Raw genomic sequence first — 26,534 nt, forward strand, 5'->3', positions numbered from 1 at the left:
ACACTGCACTACCACTACCAACAGGTTCTACCAGTTTACCACAGATATCTATGACAAAGGGACAACGTTACTGAAGAAAGTTGTCAGCACTCACTGTGGGAAGTTGACAGACAAGTTTGGCTATGGGTCACACAGGGTTAAAAAGGACACAGTTTATGCTATAAATGTCTGTATGTGAGTGTGTGTGTGAGTGCGTATATGTGTATGTATGTGTGTGTGTGTGTGTGTGCGTGTGTGTATGTGTAAGCACTTACATCATAGAAACCATTCAGAAGATTTGCTATACTCAAAACATACAGCGTATCATAAAGGAGTTTGAGCTAAACTGACCACAAAATCCCTAAGGATTACTTTGAATGTGTGGAGGTAGGGCTGTGTTTCTTTATTTATACTTTACCCTACTTATATGTATGTACCCTATACAAAAAAAGCCTCCTGTCTATTTACCTACCTATTTATCCATTTAGCCAGTTTAGCGCGCTATCTTAACTATTACACTATCACGTACACTCACTTACACCACTCATATTTAGCTACACTCTTCTTATTATTGTCCTCCTTTCACTCAATGTCATGTCCATAACCACTCAATACTAATGACCATAATCACCAACACCTATTGGAAGCCCTACACATGTGGTCAACCTACACTCATTCTCATAGTCTCCCTTATGGCTGGTAACACTCGTGTTCAAACTCACTCATGACTAACCTCACTTATACTCAACTTTAATTGTGGATATCATTGATAGGTACAGGTGTGGTTGTGTTGTTAAGAAGCTTGATCCCCAATCGTGTGGTCATGGGTTCAGTCCTACTGTGCAACAGTTTGGGAAAGTGACTTCAAACATAGCCCCAACACAATCAAAGCCTTGTGAGTGGATTTGGTAGATAGAACCTGAAAGAAGTTTGTTGTGTGTGTGTGTGTGTGTGTGTGTGTGTGTGTGTGTGTGTGTGTGTGTGTGTGTGTGTACCTGTGTCTTGACATTGTGTAACGGTTGTAAATGAGTATCACTATGTCATTCATTTCTAGCCCTCCATGAAAATCATGCCTGGCCATGGGGAAATATTACTTTACCTGGAAATAGGTGAGGGTTGGCAACAGGAAGGGTATCCAGCTGTAAAAGATCTGTCTCATCGAAGTAGTAGTAGTAGTAGTAGTAGTAGTAGTAGTAGTAGTAGTAGTAGTAGTAGTAGTAGTAGTAGTAGTAGTGGTTAGTTTTATTCAATAATTTTTATCAATAATTTTTGGGTTCAATTGTCTCATCAGGCATTCAGATGTCAAATACAAATCAAAGAAGCTTCAAAGGAAACTGAAATGGTTTCTGTAGTTCAGAGAGGCATCAAATAGCAGATGTTTCTATTCTATTCTCAAAAAGGAGACAAAATCCCTCAGATGGGAAAGGTGATATGACCAAAAGTCAACAAGACCAAAATTGAAAAGAAGGTTCACAAGATCAAGGGCAAAAGTAACTGATAGGGTTTTACATAACTTAATTAAAATGGTTCATCCAGTATACACACACACACACATACACACACGTACATACATACATACATACATACATACATACATACATACATACATATATAAGCCCATGTGTTACAAAGTATGGCTAAACTTGGGATCTTGGGGAAAGAATGCAAAGCTTTAATTCAAATCTTTAATTCATGATATCTGGGGCTATAAAAATCTGCAAGACTTTCTTAAGGTTTAAATGATGATGGTTAAAAGAAAATATTTTCCTTCACAACCTTGCTACCAAGTAGGTGGCTGGTCAAAATTTACTCTAAGATCAAAAAGAGAAAGAGAACATACACACACACAAGCACACACACGCACATGCATACATACATACATACATACATACATGTATGTATGTATCTATGTTTCTAGGACACATCATACCAACTCTGCCCAGGAATAATGATCTCAAATTTCATCAAGCAGTGGGGAGGGTCATGTGGGAACTAACAGTTCCCTGGAAAGAATACTTGGAAGATGCTCAGGAGAGGAAGTTTGCCAACTTACCAGAGGTTAATAGAGCAGCGCAGAAGCTAGGGCTAGTAGGCATCTCGTGAGCCAACTGAAGTTAGCTGTCCATGGTTATGTGGGATATTATTACACATGTGTGTGTGTGTGTGTGTGTTATTATTATTGTTGTTGTTGTTGTTGTTGTTGTTATTTATTATCATTATCATTATTAGTTGTTGGCACTCCGTCACTTACGACGTCGAGGGTTCCAGTTGATCCGATCAATGGAACAGCCTGCTCATGAAATTAACATGTAAGTGGCTGAGCACTCCACAGACACGTGTACCCTTAACGTAGTTCTCGGGGATATTCAGTGTGACACAGAATGTAACAAGGCTGACTCTTTGAATTACAGGCACAACAGAAACAGGAAGTAAGAGTGAGAGAAAGTTGTGGTGAAAGAGTACAGCAGGGTTCGCCACCATCCCTCGCCGGAGCCTCGTGGAGCTTTTAGGTGTTTTCGTTCAATAAGCACTCACAACGCCCGGTCTGGGAATCGAAACCGCGATCCTATGACCGCGAGTCCGCTGCCCTAACCACTGGGCCATTGCGCCTCCACCATTATTAGCATTAGCACCACTAATCAGCAATACTTGGACACTGCACAAGTGCACTCAGAATGGTTACATCACTCTGTGCACATCTCAGACAGTCCCATCTGACAGCTTCCTTGCCCAGATAAACTCTACAAGTATGGAAGCACTGTCAGGCAGGATTATCTGAGCTGACAATACCATTCTGCATGCACTTGGGCAGAGTATGAGTATTGCTGACATATGAAGTTATGTCAAACAGCTGTTATCATGTGTTGGACAAATCTGACTCCTGGCTGAATCCATCATGAGAATCATCCGACCACCATCCTTTAACAAGACAGCAGGCAGTCTTCCTCTGTCTAGTGATTATGGTGAAAGAGGTTGTGTGGTGGATGGACAAGGCTGAAAGGATAGAGGAAAGACACTTTCTTCTTCAATCAAACTTTCAACTGTTTTAAGGAAAGTGAGATGGAGGAGAAGTGGTTAATTATTATTATTGCTATTGAGTGAGAGAGGCAGTGAGCTGGCAGAATCATTAGTATGTCAGACAAAATGTTTAGAGGCATTTCGTCTGCCTTTACATTTTGAGTTCAAATTCCAGTGAGGTTGACTTTGTCATTCATCCTTTCAGGATCAATAAAATAAAGTATCAGGGTTGTTGTTATCGACAAGCCCCTTCCCCAAACATTTCAGGCCTTGTGCCTATAGTAAAAAGGATTATTATTATTATTTGTATAATATTATTGTCTCATGAAGTTGTTGGTTCATTGCATAAATGGAGAGGCAAATTCAGCAATCACTGGACAGACAACTGTGTGTGTGCGTGCATATATCATCATTGTCACCATTATCATCATCATCACTTGGTGAACTCAGTCAAAACACACCTCAAAATTTCCCAGAATTCATAATCCTACATCACTACCCAAGGCCTAGCTCTTCATATCTGATGATGACATCTAGCTAGGAGACAGTAGTGCTTGTTACTTTCCCCACCAACTGTCTGAATTCTCCAATGAACAAATGACAACGCTAGCACATCTTTTGCTCCAAAGCAGAGTATATCAAATTATATTCTACAATGCCACACATTTTTGTGAGGCGAGTGATAAAGTTCCATGGATTTAATTGAGTATTGAATGACTTTTCCTTTCATAAGATTCAATTGTACCATACACAGAAGTGAAGTGTAACGTTCATGTGATTATTTTTAAAGCCTTTATAGGAAGTATCCTTGTTTCTAAATTATATGAGACAATTTGTTCAACAAGATCACAGAATATTTGCTTTAAAAGATCACTTTGATCAGATGTCCAAGAATGGGTCAATTTCTTCCAAGCTAAATATATCATTGCCTCCTGAAAGTGAAAATCTTTTTCTGAGCCCATCACATATGAATTTTAGTATTTAAAAACCATTGACACACTTTAGAATATTACCCACAAAAGCTTTCAATTGCAATCATTGTAGCTTTTTTTGATGATAAAGATAAATGTATTGGAGTGTTGTTATTTTTTCATTTAGGTAGAACTACATGCAGTTTGCTGCTGACTTGGATGAGATTAGTAGATTTTGTGTATCATATAAGGAATTAGTAAGCTGTGCAAGTTAACGTGCAAAATTTGTATCAGTTTTGTGTATGGATAGAAAGCCTGAGCATTGCTTTGGAGAAACTATAAGATTTTTGCTGTATGTATGCATGTATGTATGCATGCATTGAACACACACACACACACACACACACACACACACACACACTCACTCACTCACTCACACACACACACATACACTCACACACACACACACATACCAGTATACTTGGTAAAGTGGTTGGCGCAAGGAAGAATGTAAAACAGTTGAAACCATATCAGCATGGAAGACAGACACTAAATGATGTATACATATATATATATTACACACACACACACACACTCTCACACACACACACACTTATATATATATATATATATAGTTAATTCAAATAAACAAATAATAAAATCAACAAACAAGAGGGCATGCACAAGGAATGTATAAGCTTGATGTTCAGTAAAAAGAGAGAGTTTGACGTCTCAAGGAGAAGGGAAAAGTTAAAAGAAGGAAAAGAAATCATTAATACCACATGTGTAGCTACATTGCAGATGGAGATTGCATTATGATGATGACTTATGAGCTTTATATATATATATATATATATATATATATATGGGAGAATATACAAATAATAACAACAGACGAGGACAGGTGGTGTAAATAACAAAAGTATATATTAGTATGACGCTCGGGAATACGAAAAGTCTTTGACGTTTCGAGCTACACTCTTCAACAGAAAGAATACGGAGACAAGGAGAAAAACACGGAGAAAAAAAATGGAGAAAAAAAATTGATTATATATATATATGTGTGTGTGTGTGTGTATGTATGTATGTCTGTATGGATGTGTGTGTGTGTGCACGGGTGTGTGTGTGCGTGTGTGTGTGTGTGTGTGTGTGTGTGTGTGTGTGTATAAAACACATAAATCATCATCATATAATCTCCATCTTCTATGCTATGGTTTGTTTGGTTCAGAGGACAACATCATGCTCCAATGTCTACTTTGGCACAGTCTCTACAGCTGGTTGCTCTTACTAGGGCCAACTACTTTAAAGTGTGTACTGGTTGCTCTGTTCTTTCAAAGTAGCAGCTCTTGTGTAGTCACCATATTATGTGCAAGACAAAAATCCCTCCTGACTGAATGGAAGTGTAGTTGTGAAGGAGGTGGGTTTATGCTGTTGAGAGGATAAAGTATGAAAGAAGGGACAAGAACATGTTTCTTGCTGGAGCAGAGATACATGACTGCTTCGCATTCCATGGAAGAGGAGTAATCAGGAAGGACTAGGAAAGAGAGATAAAAACGATGGTGGTGAGGTGTCAGGGGAAAGAAGCGGAATAGAAGAGAGGGTGAGGACAGAGGAACAGGAAATGTGGGCGGATTACAAATGTGTGTGAGAATTAAGGTTAGGGTTAGAGATGGAAGTGGGGGTGGATGTAGTGAGTGATGAACAAAGATGGAGGGGTGGTTGATGATAAATATGAGCCGGGGGGGGAAGGGGACAGTGAAGGAAGTAATCATTATCAGTACAGAAAAGATGCGGAGCAGCAGCATAATAATAATAACAACAGCAACAACAACAACAACAACAGCAACAACAACAACAACAACAGCAACAACAACAACATTAACAATAACAATAACAATAAAGAAAGACAAACCTCAACATGACTTGGCTTGATTATCTGAAAGCATTCAACAGTGTTCCACACTCATGGATACTGGAGTTTCTCCACACAAATAAAGCAGCTCCAACACCCCTAAAATATATCAGCCATGCAAAGGCAAACTGGGAAGTCAGCATGACACTGAAAAATTAATCACAAGTCATTAAAACCTGCCTTATACTCATAATAAGAGGAACTTTTCCAAAGAGACTCATTGTCCCCACCTGCTTTTCTACCTTGCTCTGACCCCACTAACAAACTTGTTAAATGAAACCCCTATGGATTACAGATGCTATGGACAAAGTATAAATCATCTCCTATGAATGGATGACTTAAAAACTTTCACTAAAAATACCACAGAGCAGAAAAGCCGTCTAAAGATTGTCAATAGTTTCAGCAAGGACATCAGGATGTGCATGGAGTTGCACAAATGTGCCAAAGTGACACTGAGAAGAGGCAAATTAATCAGCACTGAAAACACTGCACTTGACATAGACACAGAAATCAGAGAATTAGACTACAATCACCCATGCAAGTATCTAGGAAGAGACAAAATAGCTAAAATACAACAGACAGAAATGAAATTAGAAGTGAATATTACAGAAGAGTTAGACTAATATTAAACACTAAACCCAATGCTAAAAATAAGATAATAAGGATAAACATGCTAGCCATACCAATCATAAATTACAGCTTCAACATAATAAACTGAAAGTTTAGTGAATTGAGAAACTTAGAAAAACCAGAAAACTATTAACAGCACACTGAAGTCACAACCCCAAAGCAAACACAGTCAGAATATATCTACTCCATTCAGAAGCAGGTTGCAATTTGATACAGATAGAGAACTACTATGAAATAACAACGGTTGGACTAGAAAAATATATAGAAGCAAAAAGTGAAAGATTGCTATATATAATAAACCAAAACAAAAAACTGAAGTACATGCTTTTCTCTATAGACAAGGAGGCAACAAAATTCAAAATCGAAACAAACTACTTTGATACACTGATCTCAGATGACAACATAGCAGAAATGGTCAAAGAGACAAAAAACATGAAAACAGAACTGTGATACAGACTAAAGAAGAAATGGGGTGAAAAATCACTCCATGGCCAATACCTTGCAAGGCTTGACAGAGAAGAAGTGAGCCTAAATAAAAGCCAACTATGGTTCAAAAGCTCTGGACTAAAAGCAGAAACTGAAGGACTGATTCTCACTGCACATGACCAATTATTGACCACAAACAACCATCAAAGTAAAATAACAAAAACAAGCTTTAACACCAAATGCAGAATGTGCAACCAGCACAATGAGATAGTTGACCACATCATCTTTGGCTGTCCAGTCCTTGCCAAATCTGAATATATATACAAACATAATCGAGTAAGTAGCTATATCCACTGGACAATATGCCAACATTACAACATAAAACTAACAAGAAATGGTATAAACGTGTGTCAAACAAGGTATATGACAACAACCAGGCCACAATCATCTGGAATATTCCTGTTCAAACTGACAAAGAAATCAAAGCTTATCATGCAGGCATAATAATCACAGACTGAAAAAAAGAGTCTTCTAACTGATAGACATTGCAGTCCCTTCTAACTAAAATATTGCCCAAAAAGAGGGGAGAAAAATGTCATAGTATAAAGATCTTGAAACTGAAGTATTCAAGGTGTGGGGCATGAAAGTAAAAACAATACCAGTAATAACTGGAGAATAGAGTATGATAAAAAGAAGCATTTGAATAAAAATGTAAAAGCTATGACTATATATCAGAAAAACCCTGCTATGGACAGCCTGCATCCTATGCAAGGCACTATCAATTTAATAGTACAACTGAAATAAAACAATCCACAAACATAAGACACACTCTATATTGTAAATATGCAATAATATTAAACAACCTCCACATCAAGATGGGTACCTAACAGAAGATCACAACTTTTATTGCTCACACAACACATAATACAAACATCAATACAGCAAAAGGCTGCAGCCAAACCTCATAACAAAACATACTGATGCAATATAATACCAGGAAGAGTTTGTACTCCCCCACCAACCAAAAAAGCTCATGCACACAACGCTGCACACACCTCAGCAACATGGAAGTGTAGCAGGTGAAGATGAAAGAACAAGCAATCACTTGTCTGCTCCTGATGCGGTGGATAATTACTCGCCTATCACCAGTCTGACCCTGATATGGAAGCTGATGACAGGAATAATATCTTATTATGTGTACAACTTTCTGGAAATGAATGATAAACTGCCAGTGGAACAGAAAGGATGCAAAAGGAAAAGTCGAGGGATAAAAAAACAATTTCTGATAGACAGAATGGTACTGAACAACTGAAAGAAAAGACTTACTATCTTGGGCATGGTGTGGATCGATTATAAGAAAGCATATGACATGGTCTCCCATTCCTGGATTTTAGTAAGTTTTGAGCTGGTACAGGTGTCTGATAACACAACAAATTTTATTAGAAGATCAATGAAAAACTGGAATACAGAGCTAACTTCGTGTGGGAAATTTTTGGAGGTGGTTAACATCAAGAGGGACATAAACGAGCTTGAGGAAATGGACAGGAAACCAGAAAGGTGATAACAATTAACAAGGAACCACACCCCAAAAGCAATACTAACAGACTATGTGCCTAGGAAGAGGCCTCATAGGATGCAAGACCTGTGTTGTCAATGAGAAGAACAGTCTAGGATGGTACATCAAACAGCAGAGTCAATCCTTACTTGCTGCTGTCAGAATTAATAATACAATACCTACTGAAAATGTGATGCACCCACAAAAAATTAAGAAACAAGATGAAGATGAAAGAATAAACAATTGGAAAAACACCTCAGAGAAACTGAAGGAAAAGATAAGATCAACACTTGGAGCTGGCTAAGAAAAAGTAATTTGAAAGGATTCACTGAGACATTTGATATGTAGCACCCAGAAACAAGCTCTGAGAACTAATTACACCAAGTTCCTAATAGATAAGAGCAGCAAACTGCACCGTTGTAGGATGTGTGGCAGCAGAAACAAAGCAATCTCACATATTGTGAGTGAGTGTTGCAAGCTGGCCCAAAAGCACTACATAAGGAAGAATGATACTTTGACCAAGTTCATCCACTATAGGCTATGTGAAAAGTATGGCCTTAACAAAGCATGGAAATGATACAAACATGAACCAGAAAGAATTGCTGAGAACAAAGAATATAAGATACTGTCGGATTTTACAATCCAATGTGACTCCCTAATCAAGGCTTGGAGACCAGATATTGTTGAGGAAAAAAGGAAAAAAAGAAACCAAGATTATAGATATTGCAATTCCTGGGGATGCATGCATAGATGACAAAGAACTAGAAAAGATTGAAAAGATTAAAAAATGAAATTTCAAGAATGTGGACTATGAGGAGAGTGTCTGTCATTCCAGTAGCTGTGGGGAAACTTAGAGCACAAACAACCATTTTCAAGAAATATGTCAGAGAAGGCAGAATTGACATGAGAGCAGAGCAAGCTCAAAAAGCTGCACTGCTAGGGACAGCTAGGATTTTGAGATTGGTACTTGGATGTTGAATGTCTTCCACAATAGTTAAGAAACAAGTACAAAAGCTTATAATGTATGGAAAGATAGACCCTGTGAAACCTCTGACAGCAGGACAGCAAGCTACTGTCTGCTCTCACAGAATCTACCAGAGTAAACAAGATTGAGCACTCTGAGAAGTAAAGCAACAACAACAACAACAACAATAATAATAATACAGTAGACAGAGGAAGGATGAATAAAAAGCATGATGATGAGTGAGTGGTGTAAATAGGTTGCAAGAAAGTGTGGGTAGATGAGAGATATATGGTAAAAGGTACATTTACTCCTATGTATCTCTGAGTAAATCAATAGAAAGTGGTTCAGAGGAGATGGAAAAATAACTAGTAGCACAGAAATGGTGATCAATGGAAAATGTGAGTATGGAGCAACAGTGTTAAGAATGAGGGATAAATATCAAAGAAAGGGATGCTGGGGAGTGGTCACATAGAAAAGGAAGTATGTAGTTCTGCTCTCATTTAATTACAGCAGTGGTATACTGTTATAATTAAGAGAATGACAGGGGGATGAGTGGTAAACAGGTGAAGGAGTGATGGAGGAAGATTTGACAGGGGCAAACTGGGTAAGGGGCCCAGCAGTGTGTATAGACATCATGCTTTCAGAATCTCTTACTAACAGAGGTAATAACCCTCTGAACTTGCTCCAGTTTGTTCTTACACAAGCAACTATACTTTCAGAAAAATCTTCTTCACTGCTAATTTGTTCACCAAAGTAATACAAACTATCTACTACCTCTTGGGATACTTCTGAGTATTTAACAAAATTCTTATTGTTTACTAGCAAAGCATCACAGTGTTGCTTGGGTGTTTTGACCTACGAGCACATTGTATTATTTGCTCCTTTCTTATGGGCAGAATCGGCACAGCTGATATATAGTTAATGGAATAATGGAAGTTATTTTTTGTTTAATAGTGAAATGCGAGGGAACAATTTGCATGGGTTTGCATGAAAGAGTTTTCTGTTCTTAAGAAGGATCAGAAACTATGTGTTGTTTCATCATATAAAAGGCTGTTAATACAATTTTGTCCAGAAATTACGTTTTCAAAATTTTTATTTCCTTCTATCCCCTCTGCAGTTTCTTAATTTGTAACTTTTTTCCAAATCTTTTTATTTCTTTTTTTTTTTTTGTTATCTACGTAGAAAAATACAGAGATTAGGAATCTGGGAAATATATATCATACTAGCAGAAATACCCGGCGTTGCCCGGGTTAAAGAGAATAATGAAATCTAAAAACGCTGTCTAGACTACGCATCATCTTTATATATAGAGATGTATATACACACACGCACCCAAACACACGTATATATATGTATATCAATATAAATATATGAAAGTCAATGAAGTTTCGTAAAAGAAGGTGATCATGTACATACTTTCTTGCTGTTGTGATTATAAGACCTCATTGTAAACTATGTTCCTTGTTTTCCCTTGTGGAGAATATACAAATAGGTTTTTTGTTGCTGCCCACTCTTGAGCAGCCAACATACAGTTGTCCATGTGAGAAGCAGGGCTCTTCCAAGAGACGACCAGCTACAGACAGTGTTTGACCCTGATATTTGTTTATGGACATGGCAAAAGTCACACGAAGGGGGAATTGTAGTCTTCTGAATGTAAAAGGAATGTCTGCTCCTGATGGAGTAAGAGGAATTATTGGAATAAAGACGTCATCCCCTTTTGCACATCCAGAAAGAATGGTAGCCTCTATAACGTGTGACATCATTTTCTAAATAATGCTCATCTGTTATGTTCGGGTTAAAATTTCATCAACATCAAAAATATATGAATTTTCATGGGAGTTATGGCCGTTATGCAAAGAATATAATTTCCAAATTTCATAAAGATCCATTCAGTACTTTTGACGTAGTTTTGGATAAGAAAACAAATGACTAATGTGTGTGTTTGTGTGCATGTGTATGTGTGTGTGATGGGTGTATATATGTATAGATATCTGTATGCATGTATATATGTATATATGTGTACATATTACATGTACATCTATATATATATACATCTACACATATGTATACATATACATGTATGTATAGATCTATATATATATATACATATACGTGTACATCTATATGTATACATATACATCTCTCTCTCTCTCTCTCTCTGAAAGTATCTGTCATTACAGTATCGAAATGGTGTACATATACATGTATATGTATACATATACATCTCTCTCTCTCTCTCTCTCTCTCTCTCTCTCTCTCTCTCTCTCTCTCTCTCTCTCTCTCTCTCTCTCTGTGAAAGTATCTGTCACTACAGTATCGAAATGTGATTGTTTCAGTTAGTGGAATAGTTTCATTTTAAAGTGAAAGTATTTGACATGAGTGTTTTTGTTTCACTTTTGACACGTAATACTTTAATAGTGGAGGAGATATTATGTTGCCGTGTGCTCGAACTCTGCAAGAAGTTAATAATTTTTTTTGACTAAAACACAACTGGAACCCTAAGTAAGGCATGTGTAAAATTTGAATGAAATTGGTCGCGTAGTTCTCGAGTTTTAGGGATTCACACAGACAGACAGACAGACAGACACACATTCTCATTTTTATATATAATGATATATATATATATATATTTTAGTTTAATTTTTCTTAAAGGAGCACCTCACCTCACCCATCCATCACCTACCAGCTTTCAAGAAGCAAAAATCTCCCAATCTTTCACTTTTGTCTGATGTTGCCCGCATGCATAAAATTCTACTGAAATAGACTTAAAAATACTAGACCAGCACCAGAAAACCCGACATGCTAGAAACAACAGGTAAACGACATTATTTCTGAAGAAACTTCCCTGCTTTCCAAAAAGCTAAAAGTGAAACATTGGGAGTGTGTAGCTTTTTGAAAGTGGTGAGGTGATGGGTAAAATTCTTAAAGATTTGTACTGTCTGTTTTTTCTCCGTGGATTACCAAGAATAAAAATTTGAAAAAAGTAAAAGAAATTAATTTGGTGTGGAGAGGGAGAAAATTAGAATATTGTGAACATGTTTTGTGGATGAAATCCTAATCTCCTGTATCGCAAACATAGGAATCAGAAGAAATTTAGGGAAAAATGTAAGGTTGGGGTGGGAATGTCACCTCGGACATGCCAGAAAGAAACAGTAAAGGACAGGATTTCTGGGAAAACTTCCTTTTAAGTTTATATCGAAGATCAGTGTTTTAAATACGCTCATCACAAACAAATTACACAATAGAAAAAGATAATTTCAATTGGGTTTGAGGTGTAAATTTGCACGTGTATACTGCAAGAATTAACATAATTAGCACAGAAGTTTTACCTAGAGTGTGTGTATGCATGTATGTGTGTGTCAAAGGAAGTTATTTTATGACATTCTTTCATTTGAAGAAGCAAAGTTGTCAACTTAACATATATGGAGTCATATGATTGTTAATTTCCATAAAATTGTTTTAATTTCTGTATGCTTTGAAGAGAGCAGAAATTGAAAAAGAGGGGATAAAGTGAAAAGGTGACATTCGCTTTGAAGTGAAAGGAGAAAGTAAAAGAGAGGAGAAAGTGTAAGATGTACGTGTATATGAAATGGACATGTGTGTGTGAGAGAGAGAGAGAGAAAGAGAAAAAGAGTGAGTGAGTGAGTGAAGGTGTGTTGTAATGTATGAAATTGTTTGCATGTATGTGCAAGTGGCACTCACTTGCTCTCTCTCTCCCTCTCTCTCTCTCTCTCTCTCTCTCTCTCTCTCTCACACACACACACACACACATACATCTTTCATATACATGTACATAAATAGGGAGAGGTAAAGAATATGCACACCATCCAATTTTGGCGTAACCCTAACCCTAAAGATCAGGAGTGTGTATTCTTGACCTTCGCCCAGATTGTTCATTCATTCAGAAGCTGGAGCATCTATAATCTTCCTATTTTTTCTAATCTGCCTATAGATTATCATTCATATGTATAGTTTACAGCACTTTTGCATAGTTTACAGCACTTTTGCATTTTGACCCTGATTTTAAGTTCATATTTATGCTTATAGCTATCAACATTCTGGCTTCTTTTAGCCAAGAGGAAGAGCAGTGCCCCTAACCCTTTTCAGAGTCTTCAAAAACTGGATAGGAGGAAGGAGGATGATATCCTCAAATTGGATACCTGGCTCAAATGGATGCAATAGAATCAACTGTGCTACAATCACCCAAGGGCCAGTTGAAGGTGTTAAATTGGGTTACAGATTAAGCTTATTACCAATTTAACAGTAGGATTTAAACTCAAAATTCAAGGATCTGGAACAAATACCAGAAAGCATTTTATCCAACACCTTAATAATTTTGTTGGTCAACTCTTCTTGAATGGTACTTTATGTATCAAACCCAGAAAAATTTAAGGTGAAGTGTGTCTCACAAGATTTGAACTCTGCAATACAAACTGTAAGCTATTTCATTATGGCAGATTAGAAACAACTGGCAGAAGTTCCAGCTTCTGAATAAATGAATAATTTATCGGTAGATTAGAAACAAGGGGCAGTATAAGGGGCTCCAGCTTCTTTATTTATTTACTATATATATTCTCTTCTCTGAAAACTTAGTTGAGACATTCACATCTATCAGACAGTCCATTAGAAGAAAACATTAGGTCTATTGTTATTGTTGTTGTTGTTGTTCTTGTTCTTGTTCTTGTTTAGCTTCTGGTCAACCCTGTGTCTAGGCACTCCTTATCATATGTGTCCTTTTTAAAAGAAGGTATGGTATAATTTAAAGGAGATTTGGTTGCTACATCTAGCTAGTTTAGCAATCAAGTATAGGTCCCCTTGTTGGCTCATACATATCAACTATGTTGTATTTGTATTGTATTTGTATTTGAGAAATGTTTGAAAATAAAGATATTAAGCATCAACTTATAATAGTGGGTCATCACATAAATAATGCAGTTTTTTTCAATTGCATGAACTAAAAGTCGCAGGGGGATGGAATAAACTACCTGCAACAATTTGCTATAAAAGCAGGTAGTAATTTTACTTTGTACTTATTTTTAGTGCAAGTTTAGAAGAGGGCAATTCGATTTTAACAGTTATTTTTTTTTTTTCAGTGCTATAATGGAAGTGATAAAAGAGCATATTCAGTATATTTTGCTTTATGAGTTCAATAAAGGCAACATAATGGAAAGTGTGAGGAATATTTATGCAGTATATGAGGATCGGACAATAAGCGTAAGCTAGTGTCAACGGTGATTTCAGAAATTCTGAGCTGGAAACTACAGCCTAGAAGACAAGCTTCATCCTGGAAGATCTATAGAGCTTGGCATGGATGTCCTGCAAACCCTAGTGTAACAAAATTCCATTGTAACTATTGAGAAACTAGCAGAGAAGCTTGGATTTGGTCATTCAACTATTCCTCAACACCTGTGTGCCATCAGAAAAGTTAGCAAATTGGGTGAATGGGTTCCTCACAAACATTCTGAGTCTAATCGTGTGCAGAGTAAATGTGTGCTCTTCTTTCCTGTCACATCTCATGAATGAATCCTTTTACAATCAAATAGTGACTGGTGACAAGAAATGGGTTCCCTAAAAAATGTCAAGTGCCAAAAACAGTGGGTAGGGAAAGGAGAAACACTGGTAACCTAGGTTAAAGAAGATCTTCACCCACGTAAGGTGTTGTTATCTGTTTGGTGAAATATGAAAGGTTTAGTGCTCTTTGAACTTTTAAACCCAAACCAAATGATAATAAAGGAGACCTACTGTGAGCAGCTTGAGTAGCTTAAGTCAGTGCTAGAAGAAATATGACCATCTTTGGTTTCAAGACAAAAGGTGTTCTATTAGGATAATACTCGGCCACATACGGCAAGGATGACATTCCAAAGGCTGGAGCAGTTTCAATGGGAAATGATACCCCACCCATCATATTCGCTGGACATTGCCCCAGCTGATTATCATTTAATCTCCAGTCTTCAAAATCATTTGGACAGAAAAAATATGAATTCTGCAGACAAAGTCAGAACAGTACTGGAGGAGTATTTTTGTCATGGACAAGTGAATTTTGGAAAAGGGGCCTTGCAAGTCTACCAGATAGATGGAAGAGCATTGTAGAAAATGAAGGAGAGTATATTTTAGATTAAAATAGAACTTTGTTTATCTTAATTTTGAAAACTAAAATTATAATAAAACTGCATTATTTATGAGACAACCCAATATTTTCATCTTCTGCTGCAAGCCTGAATTTATCTCTGTGATACTTTAACCATTAACTATGCTTACAAGTTATTTCATTTGCTTCTCTAAGACCAATTAACCACTTTGACTGTACATTCTCATTCATCTTTACAGTTTACTGAAACTAGATTATTTACTTCAAAAGTAAGTATCATTCACATGCATAGTTTTCAGTAACATAAGCCTCTCCTCATGAGAAACTCTCATACAAATCCTTTTCATGGGGACTCAAAACATCTTATGGCATGAGCATGAGCCCAAAAAGGAAATTTATGGACAGATTCCAACCAGCTCTACAACTGTTGCCCAGCACAGAGTAAACTTTGCTAGTCACTACAATCATGCTAAATAACAATCTATATCAGATGTTATATCCTGGAGACTTCCACATCCTCATAGAGGACAAAGACCACTTGACTATGTTGATGTTGTTAACAGATACACAGCAAGCAATTAAGAACTTAGTAAAGCTAATGGGGGGGAATAAGGATCCCTGGCATTGTGAGATACATCTTGAGAGGAGGAGGAGCAGGATGAGGAGGAGGAGCAGGAGGAGGAGCAGGATGAGGAGGTCTGCAGGCCTATTCATATCTGGCTCTACAATACCCTAGGTTATGTGCCTTAACAATCAATCCATTTCACACCTATAATTTATAGTACTAAGGGTTCTATATCTTTATCTATGCCTATATGTTGCAATATCTTCTTGTATGTATCTTATCAATAGATCTAATTCACCAAGTCCAAAATGCCATGGATTCAACACACCTTTTATACATTATTTGTGCTATTGTGGTTTATATTTCTAAACTACTGATTCCCATCCACACCCCTGGCTTAAAACACCTTGTGTTATGTGAAATATGTACTTAATCTATACAATTCCATTTCACACGAACACATATTTTTATATTCTGAGTTTTGTAACAAAAGAACTACATGACAAACTAGAAATCCCAAGACTCTAATAAAAAAAGAAAAGAAAAAATCTGACTCACATTAAATAAATTCAGCTGACAACATACAGGCATACATACGTACATAAAAACATTCATGCATACATACATACATACATACATACATACATACACACATATATACACATAGATATGTGGTTGAAAATATACTCCCGTACACATGAATAGAATGCTTGTTCCCAACACAATACATACAAAAGGCTTTATCAGTTTGATCTGCTGCAAGCTTATTGTATTATATATACAAGGGACCTGTCACTCAGAGTTAAAGGCAGACTGTATGACGCATGTGTACGAACAGCCATGCTACATGGCAGTGAAACATGGGCCGTGACTGCTGAGGACATGCGTAGGCTCGCATGAGGACATGCGTAGGCTCGCATGAGGACATGCGTAGGAATGAAGCCAGTATGCTCTGATGGATGAGGATAGCTGTGTGAAAAAGTGCCACACCCTAGCAGTTGAGGGAACCTGTGGAAGAGGTAGGCCCAGGAAGGCCTGGGATGAGGTGGTGAGGCATGACCTTCGAACATTGGGCCTCACCGAGGCGATGACTTCTGACTGAGACATTTGGAAATATGCTGTACATGAGAAGACCCGGCAAGCCAAGTGAGACCTAAATCCAAGGCCTCTGCCAGGGGTGTAGCCAGCCCACTTATGCGTACCTTCCTTCATTGGACACTAAACTCCGCTTGCAAAGGCCTGTTGAGGCAAGTGAAATCGAAATCGAACTAAATTTGACGACTGGCACCCATGCCAATGTCGTCTCCTTCATTGGACACTAAACTCGGCTTGTGAAGACCTGTTGGGGCAAGCAAAAGCGAAATCGTGATGGCACCTGTACCCAGAGTCGCCCTCCTGGTACTTGTGCTGGTGGCACATGTAAAGACATTCAAGCGAGATTGTTGCCAGTACTGCTGGACTGGCTCCTGTGCAGGTGGCATGTAAAATTACACCATTTTGAGCGTGGCCATTGCCAGTACCGCCCGACTGGCCTTCGTGCCGGTGGCACGTAAAAGTACCCACTACACTCTCGGAGTGGTTGGCATTAGGAAGGGCATCCAGTTGTAGAAACTCTGCGAAATCAGCTTGGAGTCTGGTGTAGCCATCTGGTTCACCAGTCCTCAGTCAAATCATCCGACCCATACCAGCATGGAAAGCAGACGTTAAACGATGATGATGATGATGATGATGATGATGATGATGATGATGATGATGATGATGATATATACAGGGTGCGATGAGTAAATTGTTGCCATTTTATATTTTTTATTTCATGTATGCGCATCATATATTTTTGATTTTGTCGACTACACAGTATAGTAGGGTCAGTTGAGCACCATCTGTGAGAAAACAGCACCATGATGCAGTTTACTCTGCCAGAAATTTGGAAACAACATGCTGTACTGCTTGGTGTTCACACCGGAAGCTCCAATATGAACATTTCAGAGTAACTGGTGCCAATCTGAGGACAGTGCAATCTGAGTACATGTACTGAGAGTGATAAAAATCAAACATCCAGTCAACATCATGATGTTTGGAGTAATCACCAGTGATGGCAATGTTATGCCTCCATTCATCTTCCCACATGGGCTCACACTCAACATGGAGGCCTACATCAAGTGCCTGGAGGAGATAGTGCTGCCATGAGTCAAGAGGGTGGCTACTGGAAGACCATGTGTCTGACAGCAGGACTCTGCACCATGCAACACAAGCAGAAGAAGCCAGTCATGGCTGTCAGACAATTTCTGCAACCACATCACCCCAAATATCTTGCCACTTCACTCCCCAGACTGCAACCCTCTTGAATATTATGTGTCGAGCACAGTTGAGTGAGAGACCAACAAAACTCCTTGTAACACTGAAGGCAAGGATTATGGCAGCATTCACCAACTTAAACAAGGAGACCATCCAGAAGAGTTGCAGGAGAGTTGCAGGGTAGGATGCAATTTCTCAGTCACTGATCTTGTCTTTGCCAATGATGTTGCCATCCTAGGGAAGTCCTATGGTGACATCAAATGCACTCTTGATAGGTTAAAACTTACAGCTGCAAGGGTTGGAATGAAGATCAATGTCTCAAAAACGAAGGTCCACTCAGCCACCATACCTCCCTCTGCCAAGGTCACTATTCATCTTGTTGGAGAGGTTGTGGAAGAGGTTGAGGAGTTCAAATATCTCAGATCCACCATTACTGCTACTGGGTATGAGAAGGATGAGATCTCCACTCAGATCAAATGCACACAGTCAGCCTTCTGCTGCCTCCATAAGCACTTGTGATTGTGTTGGGAAATCCCTCTTGCAACAAAATGCCATATTTACCAGGCACTTGTCCAAACAGTTCTCCTCTATGGTTGTCAGACCTGGCCAATGCATGTTGCTGATCACCAGAAGCTGGAGGTCTTGGATCACTTTTGTATTTGTCGACTTCTTCAACTGCATATCTCAGACTTTATACTTGTTGCAGTCTCTCAGCTCTTGAGGGAACTCTTCTGATGAGGAGACTATGGTGGTTTGGCTACACATTACAGTGCCTCTATGAAGAACTCATCCTCCCTCAGGTTGGAGTAAGTGGAGTGCTGGTCAGCTGATGACATGGCTCATGACAATCAAAGCAGATATGTCAGTCGAAGTATGACAGTCAAAGCAAACCTCGAAACTTTGATGTTTGACACTGAAACCAGGAATAGCTTCAACAAGCTGCATAATCAACAACTGACAGAGTTGCATGAACTCAATAGGAGCTGGCTTAACCCCTGCTGAGTGAATACTGTTACAAAACAGACAAGATATATATATATATATATATATATATATATATATATATATATATATACATATATATATATATATATATATATATATATGTATATATATATATATATATATATATATATATATATATATATATATATATATACACACACACACACACACACATATATATCAAAAGGATGTGTTATAATACTATTCGACATATACAAAAACAAATATGACAACAATCCAACATACCTCCACCATCAGCTGCCCCACGGATATCATTATGGTTTTGACACCTGAGCAGTACCAGTCAATCCGGCGGTGTCAACAGCACTAAAATAAATGTTGTTTAGGAACAAACTTACCAAAGAAACCAATACTTTCAAACACATTTACCCTATGTACAACCGTATTGGTATAGGAAGAGAGAAGGAGAGAGAGAGAGAGAGAGAGAGAGAGAGAGAGAGAGAGAGAGGGACAGAGAGAGAGAGAGGGGGAGAGAGAGAGGGAGAGAGAGAGGGAGAGAGAGAGGGAGAGAGAGAGGGAGAGAGAGAGGCTCAAGTGTGGATGTGTGGTAAGAAGTTTGCTTCCCAACCACACAGTTCTGGATTCAGTCCCACTATGTAGCACCTTGGGTGAATGTCTCCTTGGGATGACCAAAGCCTTGTGAGTGGATTTGGTAGACGGAAGCTGAAAGAAGCCTGACATGTGCTGGTATGGTCCTGTGATAGATAAGGATGTGTAAAGAAGTACCAATGTCTAACTGTGGAGGAAACCTGTGGAAAAGGTAGACCCAGGAAGACATGGGATGAGGTAGTGAAGCACGACCTTCAAAAGTTGGGCCTCACATAGGCGATGACAAGTGACAGAGACCTTTGGAAATATGCCGTGCTTGAGAAGACTTGTCAAGCCAAGTGAAATCATAACCATGGTCAATGCCTGTGTCACATAACTGACACCTGTGCTGGTGGCATGTAAAAATCACCCATTACACTCTTGGAGTAATTAGCGTTAGGAAGGGCATCCAGCCATAGAAACCATGCCAAATCAGACTGGAACTTGGTGCAGCTTTCTGGCTTATCAGTTCCAGTCAACTCATGCCAGCATAGAAAGCAGGCACTAAATGATGATTATGATGATGATGACGATGTATAACAACGCAAAATGGGCTGTGACTGTTGCCATAGTAACAAAGCTAAAGCACACAGAGTGAAGCTGCTTGGTACAGGCTGACCTTAAGCTCTGCTTTGCATGTGCACTAAGTTTTAACATTCCAGCTCACTTCCACTGTTTACAGCAGTGCTTGGAAGGAAGGTGTAGTGTGTGATCGTCATATTGACCAGAAGAGAGAAAGTTGGGCAGAGAATCTACATCAAATTTTACTAAAAGCTTGACGATACCTGCTGAGAGGCCCATGCAAAGTTTTCAAAAAGTTTTCGTTATTCTCGACACAATCAAGGAAATCTTGTACAACTGAAATGCGAGTGTCTTTTTGGTCAGCTGAAAGCAGTTCTGGCACAAACTTGGCAGACACGCGTCTCATACCCAGACCTTCAGTGATAATGGACTGAACTTGAACCATAACTAATCTGCACATCCTCTGATAACTCAAGGATGGTGATTCAAGGATTTCCCCTCACAGCTGCATGCACATCTGTGATGTTTTTCTCAGTTCTGCTGGTTGCAGGTCTCCCAGAACATTCATCAAAATCAACATTTTCGGCCATCTTGGAAACACCTGAACCACTCATACACTTATGTGTGGCTCATACACCCCTCTCCATACACTTTCTGCAACTTTGCGTAGCCTTCTGAGCAGGTATTGCCATAACCACTTTTTCTGTCATGGTCAATGTGGCAATCACACACTACACACGTTCCTTCCAAACACTGCTGTAAATAGTGAAAGTGAGCTAGAATGTTAATACTTAGTGCACATGCACAGCAGGTCACCTCCGAAACATCAGACTCAGCAACAACACCTTGGTCTCACGCCATTTCCACTCTACTGGTCACTCTTTACAACACCTGTCTGTGTTTGGATTGTCCTTGCACAGGGGCCATCTGGACTCCCGTCTTCGCCATGAGCAGGGATTAATCTTCTCTCTTCACTCCTTTGCACCACATGGGCTCAACTCTCCTCCCCTCTCCATCTAACATTCCTCCTCTCTCTTCTCTTCCTCTCATACCTACTTCTTCCCATCCACCTCTCCTCTCTTGCTTTGGCACCTACTTCCTCTCTTCACTCCTACCCACCTTCTCCCTTCCACCTTTCCCTCCCACCCTCTACATCATCACCCCTTTCCCTCCCACCCTCTACATCATCACCCCTTCCCTCATTACCCCACCCCTACACATTCCAACCCCACCATCCCTATGCATTCCATCCCAGCTCTTGTTTCCCCCACTCTTACCTCACCCACAACCCAACACCACCACATCACACCACACAACACCACACCACACACCACCACACCAAACACCACCACACCACACTACAGACCACCACACCACACACCACTGCACCAAACCACACACCACCACACCACCTTACACCACCCCACATACACTAGCACTGACCATTTCCCAGCACCCACACCAGCACACACGCTAGCACTGACTACTTCCCAGCACCTACACATGCACACACGCACATATCAAGGTCACCAGCCCCCATCCACATGCATATACACACTCTCACATACACATGCACGCACACCTTTGCTTTGGGATTACCACCACTTTATTGTCTCCCCTTCTTCCTCGCTCTCCTGTGTGACTCTTGAGTACTGGGTCAATGTAATCGACTTATCCCTTCCCCCAAAACTTTAGGCCTTGTGCCTATAGTAGAAAGGATTATTATTATTATTATTATTAGTAGTAGTAGTAGTAGTAGTAGTAGTAGTAGTAGTAGTAGTAGTAGAAGTAGTAGTAGTAATTTATCTTTATTAAGGTGGTAAGCTGACAGAATCATCAGGAAGCCATACAAAATTCTTAGTGGTATTTCTTCCAACTTTATGTTTTGAGTTCAAATTCAATCAAGGCCGATTTTGCCTTTCATTTTTGGTGGGGTTGATGAAATAAGTACCAGTTGAGTACAGGGGTCAATGTAATCAACTAGTCCCATCTCTCTAAAATTGCTGGCCTAGTGCCAAAACTTGAAACCATTGCTATTGCTATTAACTCTAAAGAATATCACTTTTCTCAATTCCAGAGATAATGTCAATCAAAACCCTAACACTCTCTCATGCCAACTTCTATTTGTGACATTTTTTTATATGCAGTATTCTGGAATTTTTTCTTTTTTGTTTTGTAATTTTCTGGGGAAGAAAAGTGGGAATTAATTATATATATATATATATATATATATATATATATATATATATATATATATATATATATGTATGTATGTATGTATGCGTATGTATATATATATATATATATATATATATATATATATATATATATATATATATATGTATGTATGTATGTATGTATGTATGTGTATGTATATATATATATATATATATATATATATATATATATATATATATATATATATATATATATATATATATATTCTTCATAAACACTAACAATATTTATGTTAAAAGATCCTTTGCTTTATTATTCCAGGAATATACCTAAAGATATTTCAGTATTACCACAATGTCGCTGAAGACCATAAATATCGTGAAATTAGTTTTCTTTATTTTAAACACTCTCTTTCTGGTAAGTATCAGATACACTTTTCTGCCTTTTTATCTCTCTACCCACCTGTCTCTTTATCTATCTATCTATCTATCTATTTACCTACTTATCAATTTATATGATTATTTATTTATCTATCCACCTGTCTGTCTTTCTGTGTATCCATCTGTCTGTCTATCTATCTATCCACCTGTCTGTCTTTCTGTGTATCTATCTATCTATCTATCTATCTATCTATCTATCTATTTATCTATCTATCTGCTTGCCAATCAACTTATCTGTCTATCTATTGGCCTGTCTATCTACATATTTATTGTTGTCTGTCTGTCTATCAATCTGTCTGTTTATATCTATCTATCTGTTTTTCTGTCAATTTGTATATCAATCTAGCAACGTTGTTGAGGAGACCATTGGCATCAATGAAAACAAACTGGCTAGTCTGTTCTGGAGGACTTTCTGATCAGAAACTACAACTGATAATTGCCAGAAATCTTTAATCTGGCAGTACTACTGAAGAGCACTACCAGTTTCAGAAAAAAGCTACATCTGAAGGGCATGTCCAAGATGTGTGCAGAACAACAAAACCATTCTGCACACTCATTCAGTGTCTAAGCATTGCTGACTTGTGGGATCATGCTGAATAGCTATTGTCACATGCAGGACGGATCCATCAATTGGTTGAGTCCAAAGTGATGATTGCCCCTCCATTTCCTTGAACTAGGTCGGGAAGGCAGTTTTCTTTTGTGTAGTGGCTATAGCATATGAGGATATGTGATGGACACGGTCAAAAGGTATATGGAGAGAGGCTTACCTCTTTGATAAACCACTCATCAACTTTTACAAATTGCACCTAATAAAGAAAGAGAGGGTGGAGAGGGAGGTACTGTCCTCAAATGACTTTATTGAAAGGTGGGTGAAATTGATGAAAATGGCAAAAGTGGATGGCACCCCTCAAAGTGTAGACCTGAAAGCTGAAGAACAAATATAGGGGAGGGCACTTGGCCTTGGTGTTCAGGGAGATCTTGGATGGTGGGATCCCTTGATTGGCCCTAGAAGCCCTCCTGTATCAAGAGGACTACACCACCATCATCATTTATTTATTTATTCATTTATCTGAATTTTATTTTTATGTTTACCACATATACTTGCTTTCTTCATTTTTTTTCTTGTTAATTCTCTATAACACATGTACTTTTTTTATCACTCTATCCTCTGTAAATCCCCTGTTCTAGAAAATGTCTGTCAAAACATAAGTAAATTAGAAGTTTTTTTTTTTTAAGTAATTTGATTATGAGATGATAGTCTGATGTTAAGATGACAGTAAAGGTGTTTGCTGTTATGTACATTTAAAAATATTTTGACACTGTTTATGGGTTAAAATATTTGGGGGATTACATAGACAATATTTTACATAGGATATGGGCAGTTCCCATGAGCACTATTATCATCATCATCATCAGCAGCAGCAGCAGCAGCAGCAGCATCATCATCATTATCAGCATCATCATCATCATCATCATTATTATTATAATTCAATATTTGGTAGTTTCAGGCAAATTTCTATGCTATCACCTGCTACAGCCCTGTGTTGCTGGGGTATGTGCAGCATTGTGTGTTCTTTTCTGTTGTTGAGGATGTGCAAAACTCTTCCTGGTATTGTATTGCATCAGTTTCTTTTGTTATGGTGTCTGGTGCCATCTTTTGTTGAATCAGTGTTTGTACTGTGTGTTGTGTATGAAATGCGTTGGGTATCTAACCTTCTGGTCATTGTTTATTTTATTGGATATTTGTTACATAGAGCATGCTTTGTGATTGTGGATTGTTTTGTTTGGGTTGTATTATTGAATTGATAGTGTTTTGTGTATGAAGTGGGCTGTTCTCAGCAAGACTATTTTTTCAATAGTGCATAATGTTGAAGGCCCACGTATAGCTTCTACGTTTTTGTTCATATTTATTATCATTATTATTATTATTATTATTATTATTATTATTATTATTATTATTATTGAATGAGAGAACAGTACATGCCATCACAGTGACACTAGGGTAAAATATACGAAGCCCATTATACCCATCATGACTACTCATCTGATAAGAGTACACCAGGCACATGCATCACAACCATATGTGTGTAACATGGTGATCTCATATCAAGATAAACAGCACATGACCTTGCAGGTGGGACCCAGTTAGAATTTTTCACATCAAGTAGCCCATCCTGTTCAAAAGGATGTTGAACGAAACACCCATGTTTCTAGAGGTGAATTATTCGAACTCCAAAGAATTCCTCTCAACCCATGACTATGATGCTCCTCCACTACCTCTGCTCATGATCGGAGATGCACATATCACCTGCCACCAAGGGATATGCTCAAGCAAATCTGTGGTATTGAACAGAATATTTGCTGTAGCCCATCTTTTATATCAATTTGCTGTAGCCCATCTTTTATACCATTATTATTATTATTATTATTATTATTAGTAGTAGTAGTAGTAGTAGTAGTAGTAGTAGTAGTAGTAGTACTATAGATGTCATACAGTATACAATATCATAGGGTTATTGATTGAAGATATTGTGTCTACCAAAGGTTTGTACTGTGTCAAATCACAACAAGGGCCTCAGACAGACAGAACTTTACGCAATAGGCATGCAGTTCCAAGTAATGCCGATTTTTGCAATATACATAGATTGTAGGGTATTTCTAAAGTTTCCAGATGTTTCTTTAGGCTGGGTGGAATTGAACCCAATGCCCCGATGACAATAGGGACGACCTCTATGTTTGACTCTCGTAGCTGCCACATCTTGGTGATCTCAATTCTCTGGTCTCCATATTTATCAATCTTTTCTCTTTCTTTCATGATAATATGTTGATCTCCTGGCATTATTATGTCGGTTATTAGGCACTCTTGTTTATCCCTCCTAAAGGTTATCATATCCAGCCTTCAGTGCTCCAGCACCTTGTCTGTCTAGAAGTCAACGTCCCAGAGGATTTTTGCTTTCCCCTTTTTGTCAATTACATTTCCAATGTATGTTGATACCAAGCACCTGTTACCTCATATCCATACTTCTGGCATAGTAGCCAGTGAGGTTTTGGGGCTACCTTGTCATGTCTGTGCTTGTACTCTTTCTGTGCAAGACTTTCACAAGCGCTAACAATGTGAGTTATGTTTTCAACCCTTTTCCCACACATTTTGCAGAGGTTCGTTGCACTTGTATGATATATATCCCTTTTCACTGAGTTGGTATTCAATGCCTGATCCTGGGCAGCAATGATTAGGCTTTCAGTCTTCTTTTTTATGTCACCCTTGCTTAGTCACCTCCATAATGCTTCCTGGTCTTTGAAGTTGTTAGTTTCATGATGGAATTGACCATGTAACTGACCATGATGGAACTGACCATGCAGTGTAGAGTTTCTTCTCTTCCATTGGCTATTCATGATTGGAATTCATTAGCACTCAAGTCCATTTTTGGTAAATCCTT

General features: G+C 38.4%; 1 protein-coding gene across 1 annotated transcript in view; it reads left to right on the forward strand.

The window, feature by feature from the left end:
• Positions 1-227: 227 nt before the first annotated feature.
• The window catches only part of LOC106873179 (tetraspanin-4), a 55,989-nt gene continuing 29,682 nt past the window's right edge, over positions 228-26,534 (forward strand). The window contains exons 1-2 of the mRNA XM_089355104.1: positions 228-366; positions 22,979-23,074. Of these exons, the coding sequence (XP_089211230.1) occupies positions 23,012-23,074 (63 nt within the window). The 5' untranslated portion in view covers positions 228-366; positions 22,979-23,011. The remainder of the gene's footprint in view (positions 367-22,978; positions 23,075-26,534) is intronic.

The sequence above is a fragment of the Octopus bimaculoides genome, chromosome 7 (assembly GCF_046866305.1).
Source record: "Octopus bimaculoides isolate indiv1 chromosome 7, ASM4686630v1, whole genome shotgun sequence".
NCBI classification, from domain to species: Eukaryota; Metazoa; Mollusca; class Cephalopoda; order Octopoda; family Octopodidae; genus Octopus; species Octopus bimaculoides.